General features: G+C 38.6%; 2 protein-coding genes across 3 annotated transcripts in view; one reads left to right on the forward strand and one right to left on the reverse strand.

Annotated features, from left to right (window-relative positions):
* Positions 1-1,212: 1,212 nt before the first annotated feature.
* On the reverse strand, positions 1,213-16,441 carry LOC110048059 (uncharacterized). 2 transcript variants are annotated; one of them, XM_089286884.1, is made up of 3 exons: positions 16,348-16,441; positions 7,634-10,897; positions 1,213-4,912 (listed from the first exon to the last, which is right to left on the reverse strand). In XM_089286884.1, the coding sequence occupies exons 2-3, from the start codon at positions 10,884-10,886 to the stop codon at positions 4,878-4,880; spliced, it is 3,288 nt and encodes a 1,095-aa protein (XP_089143010.1). In that variant the 5' UTR covers positions 10,887-10,897; positions 16,348-16,441; the 3' UTR covers positions 1,213-4,877. The 2 variants fall into 2 exon arrangements, with proteins under 2 accessions (XP_089143010.1, XP_020609489.1); XM_020753830.2 differs by lacking the exon at positions 16,348-16,441 and having other exon boundaries at positions 7,634-10,940.
* A 4,155-nt stretch (positions 16,442-20,596) lies between these two features.
* Positions 20,597-23,043, forward strand: part of LOC110047997 (succinyl-CoA:3-ketoacid coenzyme A transferase 1, mitochondrial-like) — a 29,731-nt gene continuing 27,284 nt past the window's right edge. Inside the window, exons 1-2 of the mRNA XM_089286896.1 lie at positions 20,597-20,776; positions 22,573-22,684. Of these exons, the coding sequence (XP_089143022.1) occupies positions 20,612-20,776; positions 22,573-22,684 (277 nt within the window). The 5' untranslated portion in view covers positions 20,597-20,611. The remainder of the gene's footprint in view (positions 20,777-22,572; positions 22,685-23,043) is intronic.

Here is a 23,043-nt window from a genome sequence, read left to right on the forward strand (position 1 = left end):
AACTGTTCATGAACACAGCCAATTTCACTTTACATTTTTGGGGATTGTTTATTTTGGGGTTGCCCATGGAAACTGTCAGTGGAGTTCAGTTGGTTTTACGACAAACATGCGGTCGGCATGTGCATGGAATTTAAGCTAATTTATAGCAGCGGGCAGGTCACGGAACATTAAACATTTCTTCTTTTAGAGGTTTTCAAATCGGGATCCTGCTTCTTTTGAAGGTTAATCCAAGAAGACGACTCTTCTATCAATATAAATATTCAGGTAAGTATCGGCTAACATACTTCAAGTTTGCAAATTTCACTGGAATTCGTTAACGGTCATTGACTTCAATTCTCAGCAAACAAAGTTATTGTGTCAAAATGCGCCCTTTAGCTCCTTTTTTGACCCTGTAAGATTTCATATCTGGAAATAGTTTCTTGCAATCATGGTTTCGGAGAGATATCACTAGAAATTGTTTCAAAATAACGAAGCATTTGCTTTTCTTCCGGGTTTTCTTGCAGTAATCGGTTTCGTTACGCTCGGGTCAAAGGTCACGTTTTCAGGAAGAAGTGCTGCATTTAGTTCGCTGTCTCAGCGCTCGCGATTTTATTTACCCAAAAATTTTATTTCACTAATTTGAAGAAGAAAGAATGCTCTTTCACACCAAACTAGTCGTTTTGGGAAAAGCCGTGTACCAGAACGCCTTTTTAGCATTTGAAAATAGGCTAAATGTAGACCTCTTGTAAAGCTGTCTTGGGTCGTTAATTTAGAAAATTCGTCAAATATTTAAGTTCTCATCAAATCACGATCTATTTAGCTCTAAATAGACAAGAAAGGAAGTACAAATACGACGTGTAATCAGTTTGTAATGAAGATTTTTACTTTTGAGTTTACGAGCCTCTGAATATGCCGCTCATTTTCGATGGATTTTGGCCGATTTGGGGCATCGAAACGAAAAAATTGGGGAAAAAATAATTTTTGAATTATCGAACTTAAAACGATATTTTTGTAACTAGTGCCCGTAGGGCTTCATTCTGGGCGAGTTTGAAGAAATTCGATTTTTTCGCTATTTCCAAGTCTAGTTGATATTTAGGCGAAGCTGCTCTTAATTACTGGTGAATCCTGAAATACTTGTTCCATGCATTCGGTATGTGAATATAATTTAATCTCTCTGATTTGAAATATTTTTATGAAAGGGGACACATCATTTAGTATCCTTTCCAAAGAAGATGGCATAATAACAATCAATCTTTATTTGTACTCACTCTTGCTAAAGAAAAAAATTACAATTTCAATGAAAATATTAAAAGTACAAATTTGAGTACTAGCTGCCTGGAATAACCATAGGGACTAGCGGAGCCAGGCAGCCAGTTAACATCAGCATTAAACAGAAATAAAATACAGGTCAGCAGGAAAACTTGAGCACAAATGCACACACAAGAAGAATAAAAAAGAAGAGTAAAAACGCTATTTCTATGCTATGAAGGAAGTCTAAAATAGTTAAAGTTATATATGAATACAAAACATTAATATAAGAAGAGCACACAATAGCTATGGTAACTAATAACAGCTATATATTAAACTATAAAAGAAAGGTTTGGAGAGGTGACAGAAATGAACAAAATATTAATTTACAGGTAAATTGGAAAACAACACAACTGCTAATAAGAACCTAAGTAACCAGTAATCTTTGACTAGATCGCTTTTTACTGATTTCTTGAAGTTTGAAATAGACAAAGTTTTCAGATTTTCACTAATTGAGTTCCATACTTTGGGGCCCTTAAATCTTATGTTGAATATTCCATAATTTGTTCTTACTTTAGGTGAAGTATAGAACATATTCGAAGCACTTCTTGTATTATAGTTATGTCTTTTATTGCCTTGAGTGAAGAAAGTATCAAACACAGATGGTAGACGTCTATTGCAACATTAAGAAAGACAAGGTCAGGCAGTTTAACAATACTTAAGCGTTTGAAAATTGGACGACAATGCTCATGAAATTTAGAGAAAGTCATCACTCTCATTGCTCTCTTTTGTAAAATAAACAAAGGCAGTGGGTATATGAAGAATAAGTGTTACCCCAAGGAATTAAACCATAGGTTAAGAAGGGATATATTAAGGCATAATATAGTTTAACCAGTATATCTGAATTCATATAATAACGAAGTATAGAAAGAATCCCAATATTTCGCTTAATCTTTATGGCAATAATCCTCATCATTCATTTCATCCGTCAAAAGAAAACTTCCTCAAGTTGATGTACATGACCACGTCAAACTGTCTCCAGCCAGAGAATCAATTCATTAATTAAAATAGAGGAGGAGAGCAGTGAAAATCTGAGGTCTAACTGTGCAAAAAAAAAAAAAAAGAAAAAAAAAAAGGAAATTAATTAAGCTATACTTGGGCGTCACCCTTTGAATGCTAACTACAAGAAGAAATGTCATTAACTTAGCATCTTCCCCGTTTATACATTATACAATAGTGTGTAGAGCATTGAAGACTACATAACTTCTTTCAACCATCAGAAGGAGACCCCTAATCTCCTTGTGAATACCTCAGTCATTTTGCTAGCTTTGTAGTACAACGTAGTCATGAAGAAAATCATGAAGTACAACAAAACGATTGTTACTACTTGAGGTTTCACTCAATAAAAAAGAAAGAAAGAAATAAAAACATTTAATTAACCTCTTCATCATCAGACTGTAATTGAACCTCAAAAAGGTCTGTCTTCAGGTCAAAAACATTTTACACGATAACTTTTAAAGACACTTTCAAAACCATGCAATTAGTCCATTCAATAACAACAAAACAAAAAACCTAGTGTATATCTGTCATATCAGATTCTTGCACCACTGCAAGAACGTTTAAATTTAGACAACACAAGCTGGAAAATATATATATATATCCAAACGTAGAAAGAAATGTGTCACCTTGAATAGTATGGTGATATCCGGACTGAATTTTAAAACATTCATTGCATGTAAGCTTTATATTCTTAAATCTACAAAATTAAGCTCATTTGCAGTACAGCGTCAACGGTTTTCGTCGCTTATTTATATGAATATGGCGAACAAAAACCAAACGGGTCTCTTCCCAGAGGCAAGTCAAGATATGACGGGTAATTCAAATGAGAGCAAACAAAATCTTTTAAAATTCAGACTTTTAAAATTTAGACTCATCGGGCCAAAAAGTTCCCGCAGCCGAACACGAATTAGAAAATTGTGTCACTTGCAAAAATCAGCCATTTACGGAAGGAAAGGAAGGAAAACTTGGCTTACCTTTCAATCATGCTGTGTTTATTGTGTTAAGTCATATGTAAACCAATATCTGCAGCAAAAGAGTATTGTAAATAAACAAAGCACGTGCTTCCGCTTGGCACTGAATGAACAAAGACACCAATGGACAAAAGAAATAATAACACTCGGAGAAAGCGACAAAACCAGGCTAACATTTGAAACATACTTACTTTTGCTTAATCCGCATTCTCTACGACAAGTAGAAGCTCCAGCTGGGCAAAAATCCACAATAATCATTATTGGTCGAAGCTCCCGTTTGCAAAATAACGTCTGCAGAAGGGGCTTCCCCCCGTTTTAATTTAATAAGCAAGTTGCGCTTCGTTTTTAGTGCTTAGGTAACAAACAAGAAGGGAGGGATTCCCCCGAATGACTTAGGTCATAACCTATTCGTATGGCTTTTTCATGTTTTGACCGATTACAATGAGAGAGGTCCAGACAGAGCTGCTGGAATCTCGGTTCTCCGGAAAATTTTTGATGATTTCTCAGCTATAAGTGAAAACTTTCAGCTCATTCTTCAGCTTTAAGTAAACTATCAGTAAACTTTAATTTGCGATTCGTGCGGATTTCAGCGATAAGATAAGTTAGAAAACGTATTGTTTCTCAGCTGACAATCCAAATTTTGACCTATTCTCAGCTGTCAGTTAAACAATATTCTGGCTATTCCAACTAAAGGGGAAAAAAATCCATAGCGGAAAACTGTTGACACTCATCAGTTCTAAGTAACACTTAGCTCACTACATCAACTTGAATTTGAAAAAAGGAAAATGATCATGGGGCGCTTAGTGGATTTAAAAAATTAACATCTTGAGCGTTCGCCATTCGATGGTCAGTTGAAAGCAAAACTGCCATACTTCTACCGTAAAGAGTGGGTTAACCCTCGAAATTTTAGCTTTTCAACGTAGCTAGAGCAGTTAATTTACTTATATCAATGTCAAGTCGTCAGATAGCTAAGCGCACCCCATGCCGCCTATTTATTTTGCATTTCTTTTTCATAACCTAATAGAGCCGAGAAGTAGTTTAGAGAAATGGACTCGAGCTGAGATTTATATTGCATTTTACAATTTTCATTTATTCCTCTAGACTTTAAATTAGATTACAACAGGCTAGTCAACTTTTTTTAAGCAGTAAGTTGCTTAAAGAATAAAAACAAAGGAAATACGTATTCTTTCCGACACTATGTTACTCTAAATTCTCGCTTTCTTCATGTTACCTTAACATTACTACTACGTGTCAGTATTTTTTCATGTACCTTATTCATAATTGAATATTTCAAAGCACGACTCGTTGCTAAAACATAAATTTATCAGCTACACCTCACTTTGGTACCCAGACGGGGACTCCCAGGGTAGGAGTACGAGCAAGTCGTTCGTTAGAAAAATATATATATTTGATACATATTTGAAAGAGAAAAAATGGCTTATTCTAAGAAAAAAGGGGGATATTGAGCTAAAGTTAAAAATTTTGCGTTTGGTATTTCTGCCGAGGGAGTTTTTTGGACAGAAGATGACCAAAGTCAATCATCGATTTAATCTATATACAACTTAGTACTAGCGCTAAAACTGTCCGTTGAGGTCATGGCATATTTTACTTCTCATGCGATCACTCGCTGCCGTCCTGGTCATTCTTGCCGACACCTGACAGAGGAAATAAACAAGCAACAAAAATATATAATTATTAAGTACACTAGAATTGAGTTACTTCATTAGGTCCCAATTACAGAGCTGATTTATTTCAGCCCATTAGATTCTGCAAGCGCTCTGATTGGCTCAGTGTGGCATTTTGTCGCTGAAAAAGAAAACCTTTTTATTTAACAAATAAAGAAGCCTCGACTGTGCTCTGTTCTGTTGTAACGCGCGGGAAGCGGTAGAGCACGAAAGAAGTGTAGGGGAAAACACGAGACGCACAGTAAAATAAGCCAATCACGATCCTTGTTAGAATTTTTCAAATAATTTGATTGGCTAACGGAGCGACAGCTGTCAATCACAAACTGGACTTCAGCTATGCTTTCAGTTTCGAGTAGTTTGAGTGGCTTTCGAGAGAAGAACCATGCCTTCAAAGTTCGCTTTTAAGGTTACTTCAAACCTTCGCGGGAGTCCTCCAGAAAAAGATTCGTACGCGTGCTGTTTTCAAGGAAACCCCCACAAACTATATATCAACAGAAAGGTTATAAAATGTAGAACTCGATAAAATTATGTTTTGTTTTGGATCTTGCTTTCCAAAGGCGGCAGAGGCCGTCAACTCCAAAATGACCGACTGACGTTCCAGCGAATTAATCGGGTATCAAATGCGATCGTTCATGCAAAATAACTGTGCAGTGTTAATCAAAAAGCCTCAATCTCCAAAAACCTGTCAGCATTTTCTTTTATTTCTATTGGTTACCTTTTTATAGATTTGTCAAGTTCGACTATCGAAAAATTCGCGCAACCTGTTACGTTAAAGGCCGCCACGAGGAAAGTATTTTAAATAAAGGAATTCGCCGACACGGCTTTGTTCCATATCTATCAGTGAATGTTCTGACCAAATTTCATGGAAAACCGTCAAATCTGCATACCCTATTAATTCATTTAAAGAGAAGGGATTCTCTCGAAAAACGAGTGCGAGTTTTCGCCTTCTAAAGATTTATAAACATATCACGCCTTCACAGAAGAATGTGTCAACTTGAAAGCCGCGAGCCAATGAAATAACAGAACCCCTAGCGTTCATAGTATGCAAACGTGTGCTTCGCGGACATTAGTTTTCTTGACCAAAAAAAAAATCGACCAATGTAGCCCCGCAAAAGTTTGAAGTAACCTTAAGGCAAGGTTTATAGTCCAGAGGAATCCGGCCGTATTGTGGCCCATAAAAACGTGCACTTTTCCAGTGGAAATTACGAAACGCGGAGCTCAAAGCTTGCGGATGAAAATGCGAAATGCCGAGTTGAATTTGAAAGGAGCTACAGTTATTTACGGCTTGTAGCCGCATGCAGCAAGATTGCCCGAACTAGCGTAAAAGTTAGAAAGACTAAACGGCTCCTACTGGTTCTACTCCGAGCACAGAGGAGAATATCAGAGCAAGCTTTGCACTGACCTCTCGTCGGTTCACTTCGCTGAGATCACCGGAGAACGAGCGTTACTACACTGCATGTAAGTGTTGTTTGAGCAATTGAGCATTTTCACAAAAATAAAGCTTCTCATCATAAACAGAAACAGTTCAATTGTTGTTTTCTGTCGTAGTTTTACTTCTTAAGTATAATTTCTGCCTTCGTAACAAACATAATGTCTTTTATCGAAGCACTGTTTTAGGTTGAGAATTTGTTTATTTCGTTACGTGTTTTGTCGGCGGGAATCTAGCAAATTAACTTGTTATTTTAGAACAGTTTTAACACTACTGTTGCTAACAATGGTCTCTGTGAGCCATATTTACTACAAACAAATAGCTCGTTTCCACTGCGTTTGTCTGAATCACAGGGGATGTTTAATTTGGGGCAAATTTGTCAAAATTCCAAAGCAAAAATTTGAAAGCCAACTTACCGTCATCAACCCGTGCTCTGTTCTCTGATAAAGCACGCTCTTTCAGCCAATCAGAGCGCGGGTTATACGGAAACTTTATTATAATAGTAAATAGGCTAAAGTCATGGATTATACCGTCATAAAACGCTACGGTAAGTTGGGAGCACTCACAGATATGCGAGAGGCACCCGCCTGTTGCGCTTTCTTTCGTAAATTTCTAACCCTCTAGAATTTCCCTCGGAATTTATAACATAATAGGGCCCAATTGCGGATTGGTCAAATAACCCACAGGAAAAAACGTCACATATCATAGAAACTACAGCTGAAAACGTGAGTATTTTGCTCTTTTTGGCACATGGTCGTCCCAATGTTGTTCAAGAGGGTGCAGTATATGGAAAACGTTGTCCATTTGTCTTTTGCAATAACATTGAAATATATTGGAGAATTAGCAAGGCATAAATCGATTGGCGAGTCGTACACAAAATAATGACCACGCAATAAAGTACTATTACCAACTTTAGTCAAAATGAAGACGCCAAAATTGGCATTTTTCTTATCTCCGTGGTAGATTTTCACGTAAAACTGGTCATAGACTCTGGCAATAATTAAGAACAATTTTTGGTTCAAAATTTGCGTTGAATTATACGTTACATAATTTCACGAAAGACCTAACTGGCTATCAGTCGTAAAATACATCAGTTGCATAAGATCAAACGGCAAATGTTAAGAAAAACAATTAGATATAGAAACCTAACCTTTTTTTAATACATTCAGCCTGATGGACAGAATGCGAGGGAAACTGCCAGTTAATACTAGTAGCCCTTTGCTAGAAATAACTTGAAACCATTTGTTTCCATTCAATCTTACCTTTCCTTCCAAAATCAAATGTCACGTCATCTCCAATCAGTATAAAAGGTGCCCACTGGTTCACGTCACAGCCCTCACTTCTCAGCCACTTCATGGCCTCGTGTAGAGATTTACCAGCGCTTTCCCCAGCAACAAGGTGATCGTAGAAATGACTCATTAACTGCTCTGTTGTTTTGTCTTCCAGGGCCCACAGTGCCACCAACACTGAGCGCGCTCCAGATCCTAAGAATGCTCGGGCGATTCCAACAGCCCCCTCAGCTTTTGTCAGTCCACGAGCACTGTGGCAACAGCTAAGGACTACCAGTTTAGCTCGCAGTTGAGCTTTTGCAATGTCAGTCATAGTCAATAAGTAGAGTCCTTCTTGAGGTATCCCGTTAGGAATACGAAAAGATGGTGCAAGGGCAATTTCTCCTCTTTCTGCGTCACCGTGTGCAGCGATATGAATCAGGGCCACTGAATTCATCGCTTCAAGTACTGCCTTCTTAGTCGCTTGCTGTCCCAACAGAGGCTCGACACCCAACTTTCTTCCCACCATCCTCGCCTCGGTTTCTGCACAAGGCAATCGCGTTATATCCGTAAGGCGCCCCTTGAAATGCACCTGACCAACATCAGGATTTCCCACTATCAATGCACCCGTCTGACAGTGGTGCTCTGCTGGACTATCTTGAATGAGCTTGAGAATAGTCAGAGAGGGAGCGATGCGGATTCTGAAATTCTCTGCTAAACACTTGCCACTTTCATCAGTTAATGCTGCAAATGGAATGTTGTACAAAGACCGTTCAGGAACAATGATGATTTCAGGGGTCTCAAGCAAGTCCACCACTGGTGCAATGATCAATTTGTAGCATAGAGAAAGATTCACGTTCGGTCCTAGTCTACCTTTGCCATCTTCTCCAAAACGCAAAACGTCGTGGCGACCTTCTTCACGTGGCTTTGGTTTTCTTTGAAAACTGTCCAGAGATCGGTCTTCGCAATGTTCCTCAGGTAAAATGAAAAAAGATCTAAAACTCTCGTTTACAAAGAAGTCATTCAGATTTTTAACTATTCTTCTCTGTAAATTATCCATTCCATCTTCATAATGTTTTCTTCTTGAAAGCACGACTCCGCTTGCCTTCAGAATCCAGACAGTTACACTGTCGCAAGAATAAGAGACATATAGACACGTAGAATTTGGTTCTTTGTCCATTATGCTTTCAATTCCAACCCATGTCTGGGGATTAGCAGAAATTTGCAATTGATTTTCTATAGAGTACTGAGCTGACATTAAGTCTGCCAGGGCTCTGGCCCGCCCAAGCTCTGAAACATACAGAGCTTCCTTGAAATTTCCGGAGGCGTGAAAGAGTGCACTGAGTAACCAATAGGCGGAAGCATATTGATCTGTAAAGGATATCTTAAATTGATCGTTGTCGCGGAGAAAACCACGCAAATCTTCACATTTTTGAACGCCTGAGAGTAGATACGACACAGCACCTTCAGTGTTTCCTTTCAAAACTTTAACCCATGCAATTTTGCAAAGCAAAGAAAACTGTTTCACGACGTGTCCAATCTCTTGACTTACTGAGAGACCCTTTTCAAGATATTCTTCCGCCTTTTCATAGTCCTTGAGGAACTGAAACACAATTCCTAGGTTTTGGCAATCTAGTGCTTCTCCGTTCCTGTCGCAAATAACTTTTCTGATCGCAAGCGCTTTCTCGTGATAATCTTTAGCCTTGGCATAATCACCAAGAAAAAGAAAAAGGACTCCCAAATTGCCATATATTGATGCTTCTCCTCGTCTGTCTCCAATTTTCTTCCTGATCTTAAGTGCTTTCTGAAGGTATTCGTTAGTCTTGGCATATTTCCCTAAAGAATGAAACAGAGTTCCTAAGTTTTCGCAACAAGTGGCCTCGCCATTTTGGTTTCCAATTCCTTTGTTGATTACCAGCGCCTTTTCGTAATATACCATAGCTTTCTCGTTTTCTCCGACTGATTCAAACAGAATTCCAAGGTTTCCCAAAGACGAGGCTTCTCCACTTTTATCACAAATTTCCTTCTGTATTACCAATGCTTTCTCGTGATATTCTCTAGCCTTCTCAAAGTCACCATATGATTGAAACACCAACGCAAGGTTTCCATAAGATGACGCTTCTAACTTTTTGTTTCCAATTTCTTCATTTATTGAAAGTGCTTTCTCGTGATATTCTCTGGCTTTCCCGTACTCACCAACTGAGTAAAACACAACTCCGAGGTTTATCCAAGATGAGGCTTCTCCATCTCTGTCACCAATTTCTTTACTAATTGCAAGTGATTTCCGATAGTGTTCTTTAGCCTTCTCAATTTCGCCAATTGCCTTATACACATTCCCAAGGTTTCCATAGCAGTAGGTTTCTCCATGTCTGTCACCAATTTCTTTGTTTATCGCAAGTGTTTTCTCGAAGTGTTCTCTCGCTTTCTTATATTCTCCAACTGATTGATAGACCGTTCCAAGGTTACCGCAACAGGCGGCTTCTCCGTTTCTGTTACCAATTTCTTTGTTAATCGCCAGCGATTTCTCGAGATGTTCTCTAGCCTTCTCATATTCGCCAACTGATTGATACACAGCTCCAAGATTACTGTAGCAGAAGGCTTCTTTATCTCTCTCACCGGTGTCTTTATTGATCACCAGTGCTTTCTCGTGATATTCTCGAGCCTTTTTATATTTGCCAATTGACTGAAACACAATCCCAAGGTTTCCGTAACAACTGGCCTCGCCATTTCTGTTTCCATTTTCTTTTTGAATCGCTAGCGCCTTCTCGTGATTTTCTCTTGCCTTCTCGTACTCACCAGTTAATTGATACACCTTCCCTAGGATTTCGTAACAATATAGATCTAAGTTTCTTTGACACACTGCTGTACTGATATGGAGTGCTTTCTCACAGAGTTCTTTCGCTTCTGCGTATTTTCCACCACTGAGGTGCATTTCCGCTAGTGTTATACTTAGCCAACATTCTTTTTGTCTTTCACCGCATTCGTGGTGAATGCGAACGAGGTTTGTGGCGTATTTTATCACGTTTGTGTAATCTTTTATAAGAGAGTGCGCCTGCAACAGTTTCGAATAAATCACCTTGTAAAAAAATCTGGTTAAGTTCTCGTCTTTTGCGCCTGTGTTTGTCAGTAGGTAAAAGCATTCCTTACATAATTTGATGGCTTTTGGAACTCGGCCGGTGTAAAGAAGGAAACTTGCAACAATGAGGCCGATTGAGATGACTTGTATAACCTCGTCTGTGCTGTTCATGTCAGGCACTTCTTTAACAATAAGACGAAAATAAAGGAGAAAACTAATTAACATTCTCTTCTGTTTATACTTTCTTAAGTGACTGAAAAACAAAAACCTGAACGAGTGTAATGATATTAGCTATTTCTGTGTTGCCCTTTCTGTTAAAATGTGATTTATTTAACTAATCATAACGGTTGAAGTTATTGGCGTATTTTTGCAACTGCTTCGCTAACCCTAACCCTAGCCCAACAAAACAAGACAAACAGACGGTCGAAAGCCCGGAAAGATATAGTTTTACTCAGAAATCATAATGCTAGTCTTCGATTTCGAATATAGACTAGACGACTTTCACAGAATTTGAAAGTTATGAGGCATTTCTTAGTAAAAATTGGTAACAGGAATTTTTTAAAGTAATTTGACGTGCTGAAAACGAAAATGCTTGTTACCACAATTTTTTTTGCCATCTTCAGCCTCAAAATGACGTCACAAAAATGACATTGAAAATGACGTGATCGTGGTATTAACTTTGCAATATAAGTTATATACTAAGCCGTCTGCTTTATATTTGCACTTCAGAATACCACATAACTTGCCTCCCGCCTAATTCCAGTTAAATTAGTTCGATTACATTGCAGAATACATTGAAAGCAACATGTGACGTCATTAATGACGTCACATTTAGCCATATATTTACTTAATTGTTAATTCCTGCCCAAAAGGTCACAAAATTTGAGCACTGAATGAAAACACACCTTACGCTCTGCTGGTTTTATTAGTTGTTCAATTGTGGATAAACAATTAAACCAGCGGCCAATAACTGAAACTTCCTGCAGATCCTTGTTAATCTATACGTATACCCTCACCGAGTAGGATGGTTTCATTTTGTTCTAAAATACAAGCATATTACTTAGAAGTTTTCCTATGAGTAAATAATCATTTATGCACTTGCGTTAAAGTAAATGATAATGCGTGTGTTTTTGCTTCACAAACCAATTTAAAGACTATGCCTTCTGTTGCGGATAAATATCGGAAAAATTCATTCCAAAGGGTTATTTTTCAAACCTTAACTTGATGACTTTGTTGTCAATAAAGGTACGCACATCATGCTCTATAGTTAAATACATCACTGAGTTCATTTGGTGTCGGTGTTTTTACAGGAATGTATATTGACATTGTTCGATTTGCACCCACAGACACTGGTACAAAACAATTTAGCCTTCTTGCAACTGCTGCGGAGACTTGTACATCCAGTAAAGCATGAGCATGAGATTATTTCCTGGCAGGCTTTCGGAATCGGATCTTGTGTCATTAGGAGTGGTTGAAGTTTGTTATCAGCGATCTTCTTCCACCCTAATGTTTAAGGATCTGGAAGATGAGACTCTGAGTAGTGAGCTGGTTTCCATACAATTGCCTGATAGTAAACACGCTTTACATGTAGTGATAAAGCATCACTTGTCGGTGGCAGCGCCTCTGGCTTTCCTTTCTTCGAGAACAACATATGCTATCCAATCTGTACATTTTACAAACAAATTTCTCGACTTCTTTCATCTTTTCTTCGGTTAGCTCTCCATCTCTTAGAGAGGAAAGAAGTGTGTGGTGCTTTAGGAATACTTTCCAAGCTGATTTCTTTAAATGGTTGCATATGAAGGACGTTGTGCCGCAACTCGTTAAGGCATGAAAAGGCGGAAGAGCGGATACAGAACCAGCTGAGAGATTTTCGTAGATAGCCCTGATGTTAAAGTACTTTCGCTTTGTGGCTGTTCCAGACATCATGTACAGGTTAGGACAAGGGATGTGGGGGACATGTGCGATAAGAAGCAACAAGACATCCGTATCCCTTGCCAATACAACTACGTTGTCAAGACTGCTGTTGACGCAGTTAACCATCAGACGTGTATCTGCTTCCTCGTGGGTTGCCCTTAGAGCAGACAGGTCGATTGCTCTTTCTGATGATTGCACTTCCCTTTCATCTACAAATCCTCCAGCAGCTACAACAACTTTGTCTGGGGGTGTGTTCACAATGATATATTCCGATAGAAACCTGGCTAGACCCGACTTGTTATCTGGCAATGCAAGAAGTTTGGCCGACTGTGAGGGAGAGGGACACTGCCATCTTCAATAGCAGGATAGGGCGAGTGAGCTTTGTGCGTCTTTCTCTCGTTCCTGACTTGATGGAATCTTCTTGATACCGATCAAATGACGTGGATTTGTTGATAGCGGGTTCTAGCTTGGAGAACTGCTGCTTGAAAGCTCTCTGCAAAGTCCCCAAACGTTTGAGCACCAGATGGTCTCCCAATTGCAGAAACTAATGCCAGACCATCTATCAATAGACCTAAGCTGCTTTGAAGCTCTATTTCACTTGGGCAATTTATTCCACTGGTAATTAAGTCTGCTAACACAGATTTCTGCCCAGCTCTGAGACTGTCATTGATGTCTGCTAACGCGACTGGTACAGGCATCAACTCATATTTTAGAACACTGTGGAGATCAACTTTGAGTCCCGCTTCATAAGCAATGATAAGGCGTTGAAGGACATTTCGGTCGGCTCTTAAAATTGTGGTTTTGTTCTTCTCTTTGCTGCTCTTTACAACATGATACAAGTTGTCAATAGTTGGAGCGTTATTGTTGTGCATCGTGTCCCAGAATCTCACTTCTGATGGTCTATCTTGCTGCTGTTGAGAGACGCTTGGCAACCTTTGCTCCGCGAATTCTTTCATTTGTTGCCGACCAAGCTCTTTGGTATTTAACAGCGAGACTTGCATTTCATCAGTGACAAGATTTTTAGTGGCAATGTTCTAAAGACAGGTTGGATGTTCTGGTGGTGAAAATACCTTGAAGTGCTTGAGAATGGTAAGCAATGAACATTGATCCTTCTTGTCACCATATTTCCTTCCAGAAGTAGATTCATTGTGAGAAAACTTGTCTTCTTAGTGCAATCTAAACATCGTGTGTGTATTTTCAGCTATCTGTGACCTTAGGTTATAGGACAGAGCCCACCTACTCAATGCTGATGACTTCTTGGTTATGCCCACGATTCCTCCACCTCTTTTCCCTATCCCGTCCAGCCATTCAATGCTGATGACGTCTTGGTTATGCCCGACGATTCCTCCACTTCTTTTCCCTATCCCATTCAGCCATTCAAGGCTGTGATCGGGACTGACCTGGTTGAACTTGTTTTCATTCCATTTGACAACGAGGTTCCCCTTTTTGAACTCTTTTAAGACTTCCTTTGGCAACTGCTCCATCTCTGCAATGTACACTGATCCCCATCTTCATAATTCAGATGGTCATATCTGAAAACAATATGGCAACATGTGGCGGAAATTGTGCAAGTACAGGTCCCATATCCCCTCTCTTTGAGCCCGAGTGAACATGAGGAGAACAGATACCATTTCCATGTAGTTCCACCAAAACTTGAAGTTGACATTTTCCTCGGATCTTTGTGTGACGAATTCGTTGAGCATCTTTTTCACTCATGGTGACTTCAGGGATGTTATCAGTGCTGCAACATTTTCGGAAGAGCAAGCAAGAGCAGATACTTCTTAGAAGAGATCTGGGTACGATTTCTGGCAGAATTCTAACAGAAAAGGCATCAGCAGCTGGCACAATGACTGCAGAGTAATCTTGTGGGCACGCATAGCTTTCTTGTAGGCTTTTCCGTTCATGACATGCTCGGTTGCATTTGGCCCGAGCAGTCCACTCTCGACCCATTCTTCGACCAAGCCTGATCCTTTCATATGGTTTCCAAACGTAAAAAAATACAAGTATCGTCATTTCTTCCAAGTAAATCAACCAGACGATCGATAACCGCTCTGTTTGCTACGTCCCCGTACTTTCTTTGTTTAGTCGTCGCTTCGTAAACAAAATTTTTGCTGTAACATGTAGCTTCTCTTACATCGTCCTTTGGCTCATTACGCTTCTGACAGAAGATGCACAGCTTCAAATCAACTTCGAAGTTCTCTTTAGGGTCACAACTGGATCCATTCCAACATTTCACAGCTTTAGAATTGCTTTCTACTTGCCAAAAATCGAGCGATGGCATACTAAACAACGAAGCTGAGTAACCAGGCTTACTTATCACTGGACTGGACTCAGACAGTGAGAGCGAAATTAGGGAAGCGCGACCGTGAACGCGTTTCTGTTTTCACATTCAAATGCGTAGCCATCAACTTCATTGAAAAAAAGCCCCATTGAAACCGAAGTAACAGTGCATATGAAACACTTTTCTGTTTTAATTCGGCCAGTTGAAAAAAACGTCTTTCTCTGTGTGAGAGAATATTATGAAAACATAAATGACGTCATACATTGGCCCACGAGACATGCAAGTCTTACATTCCTCAAAATACGAAGTATGTAACATCTTGTAACTGAACTGGCTCTAGAAAATCCAAATTTGTGACATTTAATTCAGTGTTTTCCCCTTTTCTACACATTTATCATTGCGATGACGTCATTTTAAATGCTAATTTTGTGACGTCATTTTCAGACTGAAGATCACAAAATGAACTTTGGTAACAAGCATTTTCGTTTTCAGCGCGTCAGATTACTTCAGAAAACTCTTGTTACCAGCTTTTACTAAGAAATGCTTCTTGATTTTTGTGAGAAGGACTTAGTCCAAATACCGACTAGTCTAATATAATCGTTTGAATGCACTATCATAATGAAATATGTAGTCTTGAAAGAACTAATGCCTCACATTCCCCGAGTCTCTGTAATAAGCCATTTCAAGCTATTTGGCCTACAGTATATCTCAAGTAGTGATAAGAAAAGAAGTCATTTTCCCGATTCGTCAATATTACACGTTGTTGTACGATTACTCAATTTTTACGAGTATTTAGGTTCGTTTCCGCTTTTCTTCTCGGGTCCTGTCGCGTTCCTCCCATTTTCAGGAGTTCAGAGCGCGAGCTTTTTCCCCGAAACAGCGGCTCAGTGCTAATCGAGCCTAGAAAGTTTTTATTATTTAAAAAAAATGACATGCCATTTACTTTATCAGATAAAAATATTAATTCGCAGTGAAACGTGATTTATACTATTTGTATTTCATCAAAATCTTTTACTGAAGAAAGGAAAAACGCAAAGTCACTCAGCGCTCTTCAAAACAGGAACCTTGTCTGTGACATAACGGAAAATCGATCGAGACCAGTTTAATCCTGGGTTCTTTACCAATGTTCTAACGTTAAACAATGTACAACTAAAATCGAAAATGGAAGATTAGCTAGAGTCTACTCAGTAAAATCCTTTGTGCCTACTTTAATTAAGGTACCAGAGGCTTTTAACATGGCGAGTTCATTCGTCTATAAATCAAGAAGAAAGGCAGAAACCTTCTGAAATTTTATATGATCCAACACGCAATTTTAGGCCATATGAAACTATTGTTTTGCAAAATAAGTTTCGGAAGACAATTCACACCTTTTGTCAACCTACTTAAGACTAAAAGCTACTAAAACTGAGGTTGAAATTACTGTGATTCTGTGCTTACCGTCCAAGGACAAGTCTGAATTATTTTATCCACGGCAATCTCCGTCAGGTATTAGAGTTACGACGGTAACCTCCGTGTTATAAGAAGTCCAAATCGAAACGAAATGCTATCAAGGTCAGTTTTAGCAATTGCGCAGGCAAGTGTCATATTTTTACGTTTCAATTTCGACTGAGTTCGTTTCAGTGGACTTTAAAAGCATAGCAAATTAAAGAGAAACGAGAATAGTCATTTTCTTTTATTGACACAGTACCTGGTAAAATCTTTGCAATTTGCTTGTGCCAGTGCAGGCTATCCTCGAGATTGGATAAATGGATAAATAGTTAGCCCTCCATGTATTGGAGCTTATTTCCAAGGTGAGCGCTAGCCTCTCAATATATTTTTAGATCACTCTCAGGGAATCCCAGGAAGATCTAGAAAGAACGTGACGAGGAGTTAGCTCAAGTGAAAAGCCTTCAGAAGAGTCATTACAGATTTTGTCCCCTACGAAAGTATCTACGTAATGCGCGTGGAAACATTATCCGCCCGAGAACTGGGTGCCATGTCTAAGACCTATAGGCATGGGGATCTGATTCTTTTACCCCTAATCCTCTTTTTCTATTCCATGCCTGTGTGACTTTTTCCCCTGGTTGCGTGACTTTCTATCTCATGGTTGTGTGACTTTCTATCCCATGCTTTAATTGTGTGTTTGTGCCATTCTGTCAACCGCATTAGAGTAAAAATTTAGCTCAGTAACATTTGAAGTAGATCTCACCAACCGTGAATGATTACAACACACAATTTAGTTTAAATTGTAGAAGAAATTATTTTATTAAGATGTTCATTTCTCCTGAAACGTTAGAAGAAATTTGCTTTTGATTATTTGAACTTTTCGTATTTTCGAATCAGCCTGAGAAACGGAAATTGGTTCCAAACACCGCGTGTTCGAAAAATTGACGGCAAATTCCTCGTATAATCTTTTTGTCCCTGACCAAAGAACTGCTTCATAAAACTGGGTGGTTCAAAAAACGGAGATTTGAAAGGTCGAGATTACACTGTACAAGTAAGCCACCCTGATAACAACAGTTAAAGAAAACACGGTGAGCAGGTTGGAGAAAAGAAACTTTACCATACAAAATAAGACAAAATCAAGATTAATAAACACGAAACTGCAATAACATGAAACTAGAGGGTGTGTAAGTTGCGAAACGTATTCTTTTAATCACGTGGCTGTGCACTGAGGTAAATTATGTTTGTCATAGCAAAGGATATCTTCACATGCATAGTCTCATTTTCCATTGTGTTTCAGTTTTTATTCGTTGTCGGTTCAAGTCAACAAGCATAGTCCACGTACCTTCCTCAAAATCCGCCAATCACCCCACGACAGGTTCATTGTGTTGTCATGAAAGTTCTCATAACTCTGTCATTTTTCATTGGAGAAGGTCTCCAGTCAATGTCGACATCGTTCATGCAAGATTTTCATTTCATCCGGGAAAAAGAATATCATTTACTCTCTACACAACATGTTGAATTTGGTTATTTCACGTTTTTGTTTTATAGAGTATAGCAAAGAAGCATATGAAACGGTTTATATTTTTAGTCGCAAAGCTGCCCTGCTTTCTTGGTTTGCTAAATATCCCTTACGATAACCCAATTCCTTCTTCCTTTGAAAAGTGAAGTATTTACTCAGATGTGTTGTGTAATACTCAGAAGTTGTTTACATTGCCACAAGAGCCGGTCTATCGTTTATTTTTTTTTCAAATGATTTGTGGCGAGTGCTGCGACCTGGTTTAATCCTGTGGGTAATGTTATAGTTACAAATACCATCTAGAGCAGTGGTTCCCTCGTATTAGTTTTAATAAACAAGTTACTTTTCATTTTTGGTGGTTAGGTAATAAACAGGAACGGAGGGATTCTCCCAAACGAGCTTACGTCATCGGCTACTCGTCTTCAACGATTACCGAGAGAGGGGGCTCTGGACAATTGCGCTGGAATGTCGGTTCTCAGTTGAATTTCCGGTGATTTCTTAGCTATCTATCAAAATTTCAGCCCATTTCTCCTCTCTCTGTAAACTTTCAAATCTTAACTATAAGTTAAAAGACGCGTCATTACAGTACAGTATAAAACAAATTCGTCTCTCGAAATCAAATAAACAAACACGAAACTGTAATAACATAATACCAGAAGGTGTGAGTTACCCAACTTATTTCAGTTTTTTGAGCATGTGCACTGGCTGCGCGGAGATAAATTACCGAAAATGTTTGTCATGGCAACGCTTATCTTCAAATAATCTCATTTTCCATTGTGTTTCAGTTTCCATTCGTAGTTCAAGTCAGCAAACACAAAACACCTAATTTTTCATAATCCGCCCATGACCACCTGAAAGGCTCCATATGTTGTCACGCAATTTTCCAAAAACTCTTTCGTTTTCCAATTGACAGGCAGATTACATCATACAGTCGAACCTCCCGGTTGCGACCACCTCTCGTAAGCAACCACATCTCCTCAGCGACCAGTTTTCCAGAACACCAAAAGTTTCCAAGTCAAATCATTATATTTGGAACCTCTTGTAAGCGACCACCTCTCGTAAGAGACCGCGACCACTTTTAGAGCTAAAAGTCTGAAATTTTCTTTTGTTTTTAACCTCCCGTAAGCGACTTGACAGATAATAGAGCGTAAATTGGATAATGAGGTGTTGTAACATTATCGCATTCCTGAGTACTGCAAGAGATTGAAATTTCCTCAATGCGAAGTACCGGATTTTTATCTCGAAACTGAATTTTCACATGAATAAAACATTTAAACATGGGGTAAGTCTCTGCATTTACCATATACTAATGAGGCAAAATTTTGACCCGATGTGGTCTAAGCTCTCGTAAGCGACCACCTTCCGTAAGCGACCACCTAGGCTTGACATTTTTGGTGTACCAAAATTTTCAATCAGTGTTGGCTTCAGAAATGCAAGATCTGTATTTCATCTCGGAAACATAACACATCGTTCACTTTAATTTCTACAAAGAACGCTGCGTTTGTAACTTCACGAGTTGAACCAGGATTTGTATCATTATTGTTAACCCGATACCGTCTTTCCCTAAAAAGTGAAATATTCAGAACATTTCTCCGACTTTTCTCCTTTGAAATGCACTTCACCAACATCAGGGTTTCCCACTATTAATGCGCCGGTCTGATAGTGATAGTCGGCTAGACTTTCATTAATGAGCTTGAGAGATGTTAAAGAAGAAACAACCAGGATTCTGAAAGTCTCGGATAAGTACTTCCCACCTTCATCAGTTAACGCAGCAAATGGAATTTCGTATAAAGCGCGATCAGGAGCAATGATAATTTCAGGGCCCTCAAGGAAGTCCGCCATAGGAGCAATGATAAGTTTGTAACAGAGAAGAAGGTTCACTTTCGGTCCTTGGTTGTCTTTACCTTCCTTCACAATTCGCCAACCTTCATGGCTGTGTTCATCGCATGACTTGGATTCTGGCTGAAAACGGTGTAAGGATCGGTCTTCGCCAAGCTCGTCTGGTAAAATGCCAAAACTTCGAAAATTAAAAAAAGCTCTTCCAAATGCTGATTCATACCTTCCCGAATAACAAATAACTGTTGTGAAAAAATGAATGATCTGGTCTAGTTTTTAGTACCGAATTTCAAAATTTTCGCGTCTGTCTTTATGTTTCCACTTTCTATAGGCATATATATATTTTTTAATTTTACAAAGATTAAACGCCGCAATGAAATTCTCCACGTTCAGTCGAGGTGGCGTACCAGACTTTACTACAGAGTAGAGGCCGGAGTTTATACTAAACCTTCGTTGAAAAAAAAAAAAATGAAAAAAAAATTAAATAAATAAATAAATAAAATAACAATCTGGAAGACGGATTTTTCGCAAACTTGAAAAATGTGAAACTTTACTTAGTTTACTTAGTCTCCCCCCTCCCCGCCAATTTGAGCAACCCTGAAGACGCAATTTGTTTCTTTCTCTTTCTTTAATTTACGACGACACTCAACCGTCCCAATAGTGAGTGTATTAAATGTTTAGCGGCCTATCAGATGGCTGGGAGATTTTGTCAAGGACCTTGCTAGGAAAAAGGACCTGCAGGCATTTTTCTTGGAGAAAAGGAACAGATTGAATTGGGTCTAGAACTGTTTTTCTGGTGATGTTCGTTCCCGCAAAAGAAGTGCTAGTCTGTTGTGTATATAACCTCCGAATCCTTCAGGCGGTACTGGGCCGTCAAGGGACATGATTTGGGGGACTTGAGATAGGAAAGGGGTGTCACGAAGGATGGTCATTTTTGAAGTTAACCGCTGTCCAAACACTCATTCTTTGTTATTTTCCTCAACGCGGGAGGAACGATCAAGGAAGAGTTCGATTATGGCCTCCATGAATTGCATCTTTGCGCGTTTCTTGAGAGCAACATCGCCTTTGAGACTAAGCAATACCTCTTTGGTAAGTATTATTCCTAGCTTTTGACCAGCTGTTTCTTATTTCAACGCTATGTGTTTGTTTGATCGAATCATTGATCACACGTTTAAATCTACCCGTGCTGTACAAATGTAGTGATCGATCGTTTATCTAAAAGGTTTTTAAAAGTGTTATGAAAAGGAATCTTGTCATGGCTTTACAACAAAAAGGCTGTTATTATTGCTCGGGTTGTTTATTTTGAAACTGTTTTAGGTCCGGTTGTAATTTTATTGATTTTTTTTTCTCACTATGAGGAAAGATTACCTCACCAGGAACTCCTCAACAACAACTTTAGTACCTAGGACGTAAACTTAAGCTTATTCTTATGTACCCTACTCAACACATCAAGAGATATATTAGGCATTTATATAATAAATCCATGAGTTCAATCAGACAAGATTCTTTCGAATGAGTCTTGTTTTTATTCATTGCTAGAACAATCATACATGTACTGTACATTTAAACACAGCACTTGCAGAGATATACAATAAGAACAGAAGGGGCATCAGTATATCTTAAGTAACATTAAAACAAAGCCAGCAAAGCCATGTTACCAATACCTAGGCCACGCAGCATTTTCGAGTGGTGTACCATGGAATGCCCTGCTAGTTACCTATATTTTCTTGGTATACTCACAAGTCTTTAGGCAAGTGTGTATACCAAGAAAATACAAGTGACTTGTGGGATATTGATAGTATACCACAAGAAATAAAGTGCTGCATAACACGCTTACTATTTTATACCATGCCGTAGAAAATACAGCGGCCAATACAATCAATGCAATACTAGATGGGAAGGTTGGGTGTAATGCCATCTTGTATACAACAGGTTTCCTGCATTCTGATTGGCTGTAGTTTCTGTGGCATGGTGTAAAACGTAGTATTACATAAACATGCAATATTGATTTTTTTTCTGTTTAGAAGCTCCTTTTTTTTTATTTAATTAATATCTTATATAATTCAATATACACTTACATACTTACTTCACAAAATTACATTATTTACACCACTCACATTGCAATACTCGATATACAGTACACTATTTACATGCCTTGCATTACTAGTTACTAATAGTATAAACATGCATTATATTCCGCTCACACACACTCATATATGATGTGTACGTGAAGCTAACTTTGCTTGGGAAGAGAAATTTTCACTTCTGTAAGTGATAATTTGCCCTTGCACATTTACTTCCTTTGGCTGGCAATAGTATAATGCAACAAATTCGTCCTTCCAATTAACTGCAAGCACTTGGGAAGTTAGGAAGCATGCAAGAAGCTTAAGTGCAGAGTTGTTCACAGCTGTGTCTCTAGTAAATCTTATGCTGCGCTAAATTTCTTTCTCTTTCTAACAGTGAAAGGGTAGGGAAATCTGCTATTTTAAGGAAAAAAATTTTAACAGATGCACCTGATATGGTTGTATCATTTTATTTATTAGCTACATGTACGTCATGAAAATGACACAAAGACTTGGTTTCTGGGATTTATTCATAATACAGGCCTGTTATGAAAGTATGGTATGTGAAAGGGGTACTTTTTTTCAATGAAAGGTACCTTTCCTGTCAAAATGGTATACAAATTAAAAATGTAAGGGATTGAACCTCAGGGCAGAGTCTCCTTGTGTAGAACTTTGTCGAGTATGCCCCCCCCCCCCCCCCAGGGCAAATCTCATATTATGTTCCTAACAATGTGATGTTTTAACTATGAAGGTCATCCTCTTCAAGTTTCTTCAAGTTCTTCCTGCTTTGATTATTATTTCATTTTATTCCTTTTCAACCAGACCTTAGTGGGCTGTAAATTCTCCACAAGTTCTTCAAGAAGTCTACATTTTTACAACAGTGGAGAAGAGGCTGTGAAAGAAATTCCACATGGTGCAAAGTTGCTGGTAGGAGGTCAGTAAATAATTAATGTCATGATCAGATTACATACTGTATACAGTACTTAGCATATACCCAGTGATGGATTGTTGACAAACTTGGGCAGCAGTGAGTGATCTAAAAATATCTTGGAAGGGATTTCCTTGGAAATGATGCATCATACACTTTAAGCCTTGATCCTTTCTTGTACATGTACAGATGCCCCTCCCTATGTACATGTATCTATCTGTCAGTATAACTGAAATTTAGCTTATTTATAATAGTCTGCTGTGATCAAATTTATGGGATAATTTATTGACTAACGTAGATATGCTACTCCTAGCTATAGACATTCAAGATTGAAAGGGGGGAAGAGGATTTAGATAATTTTGTTT

This window comes from Orbicella faveolata, unplaced genomic scaffold (genome assembly GCF_042242905.1).
Source record: "Orbicella faveolata isolate gen_17 unplaced genomic scaffold, um_ofav_v1 contig_14, whole genome shotgun sequence".
In the NCBI taxonomy this organism is placed as follows: Eukaryota; Metazoa; Cnidaria; class Anthozoa; order Scleractinia; family Merulinidae; genus Orbicella; species Orbicella faveolata.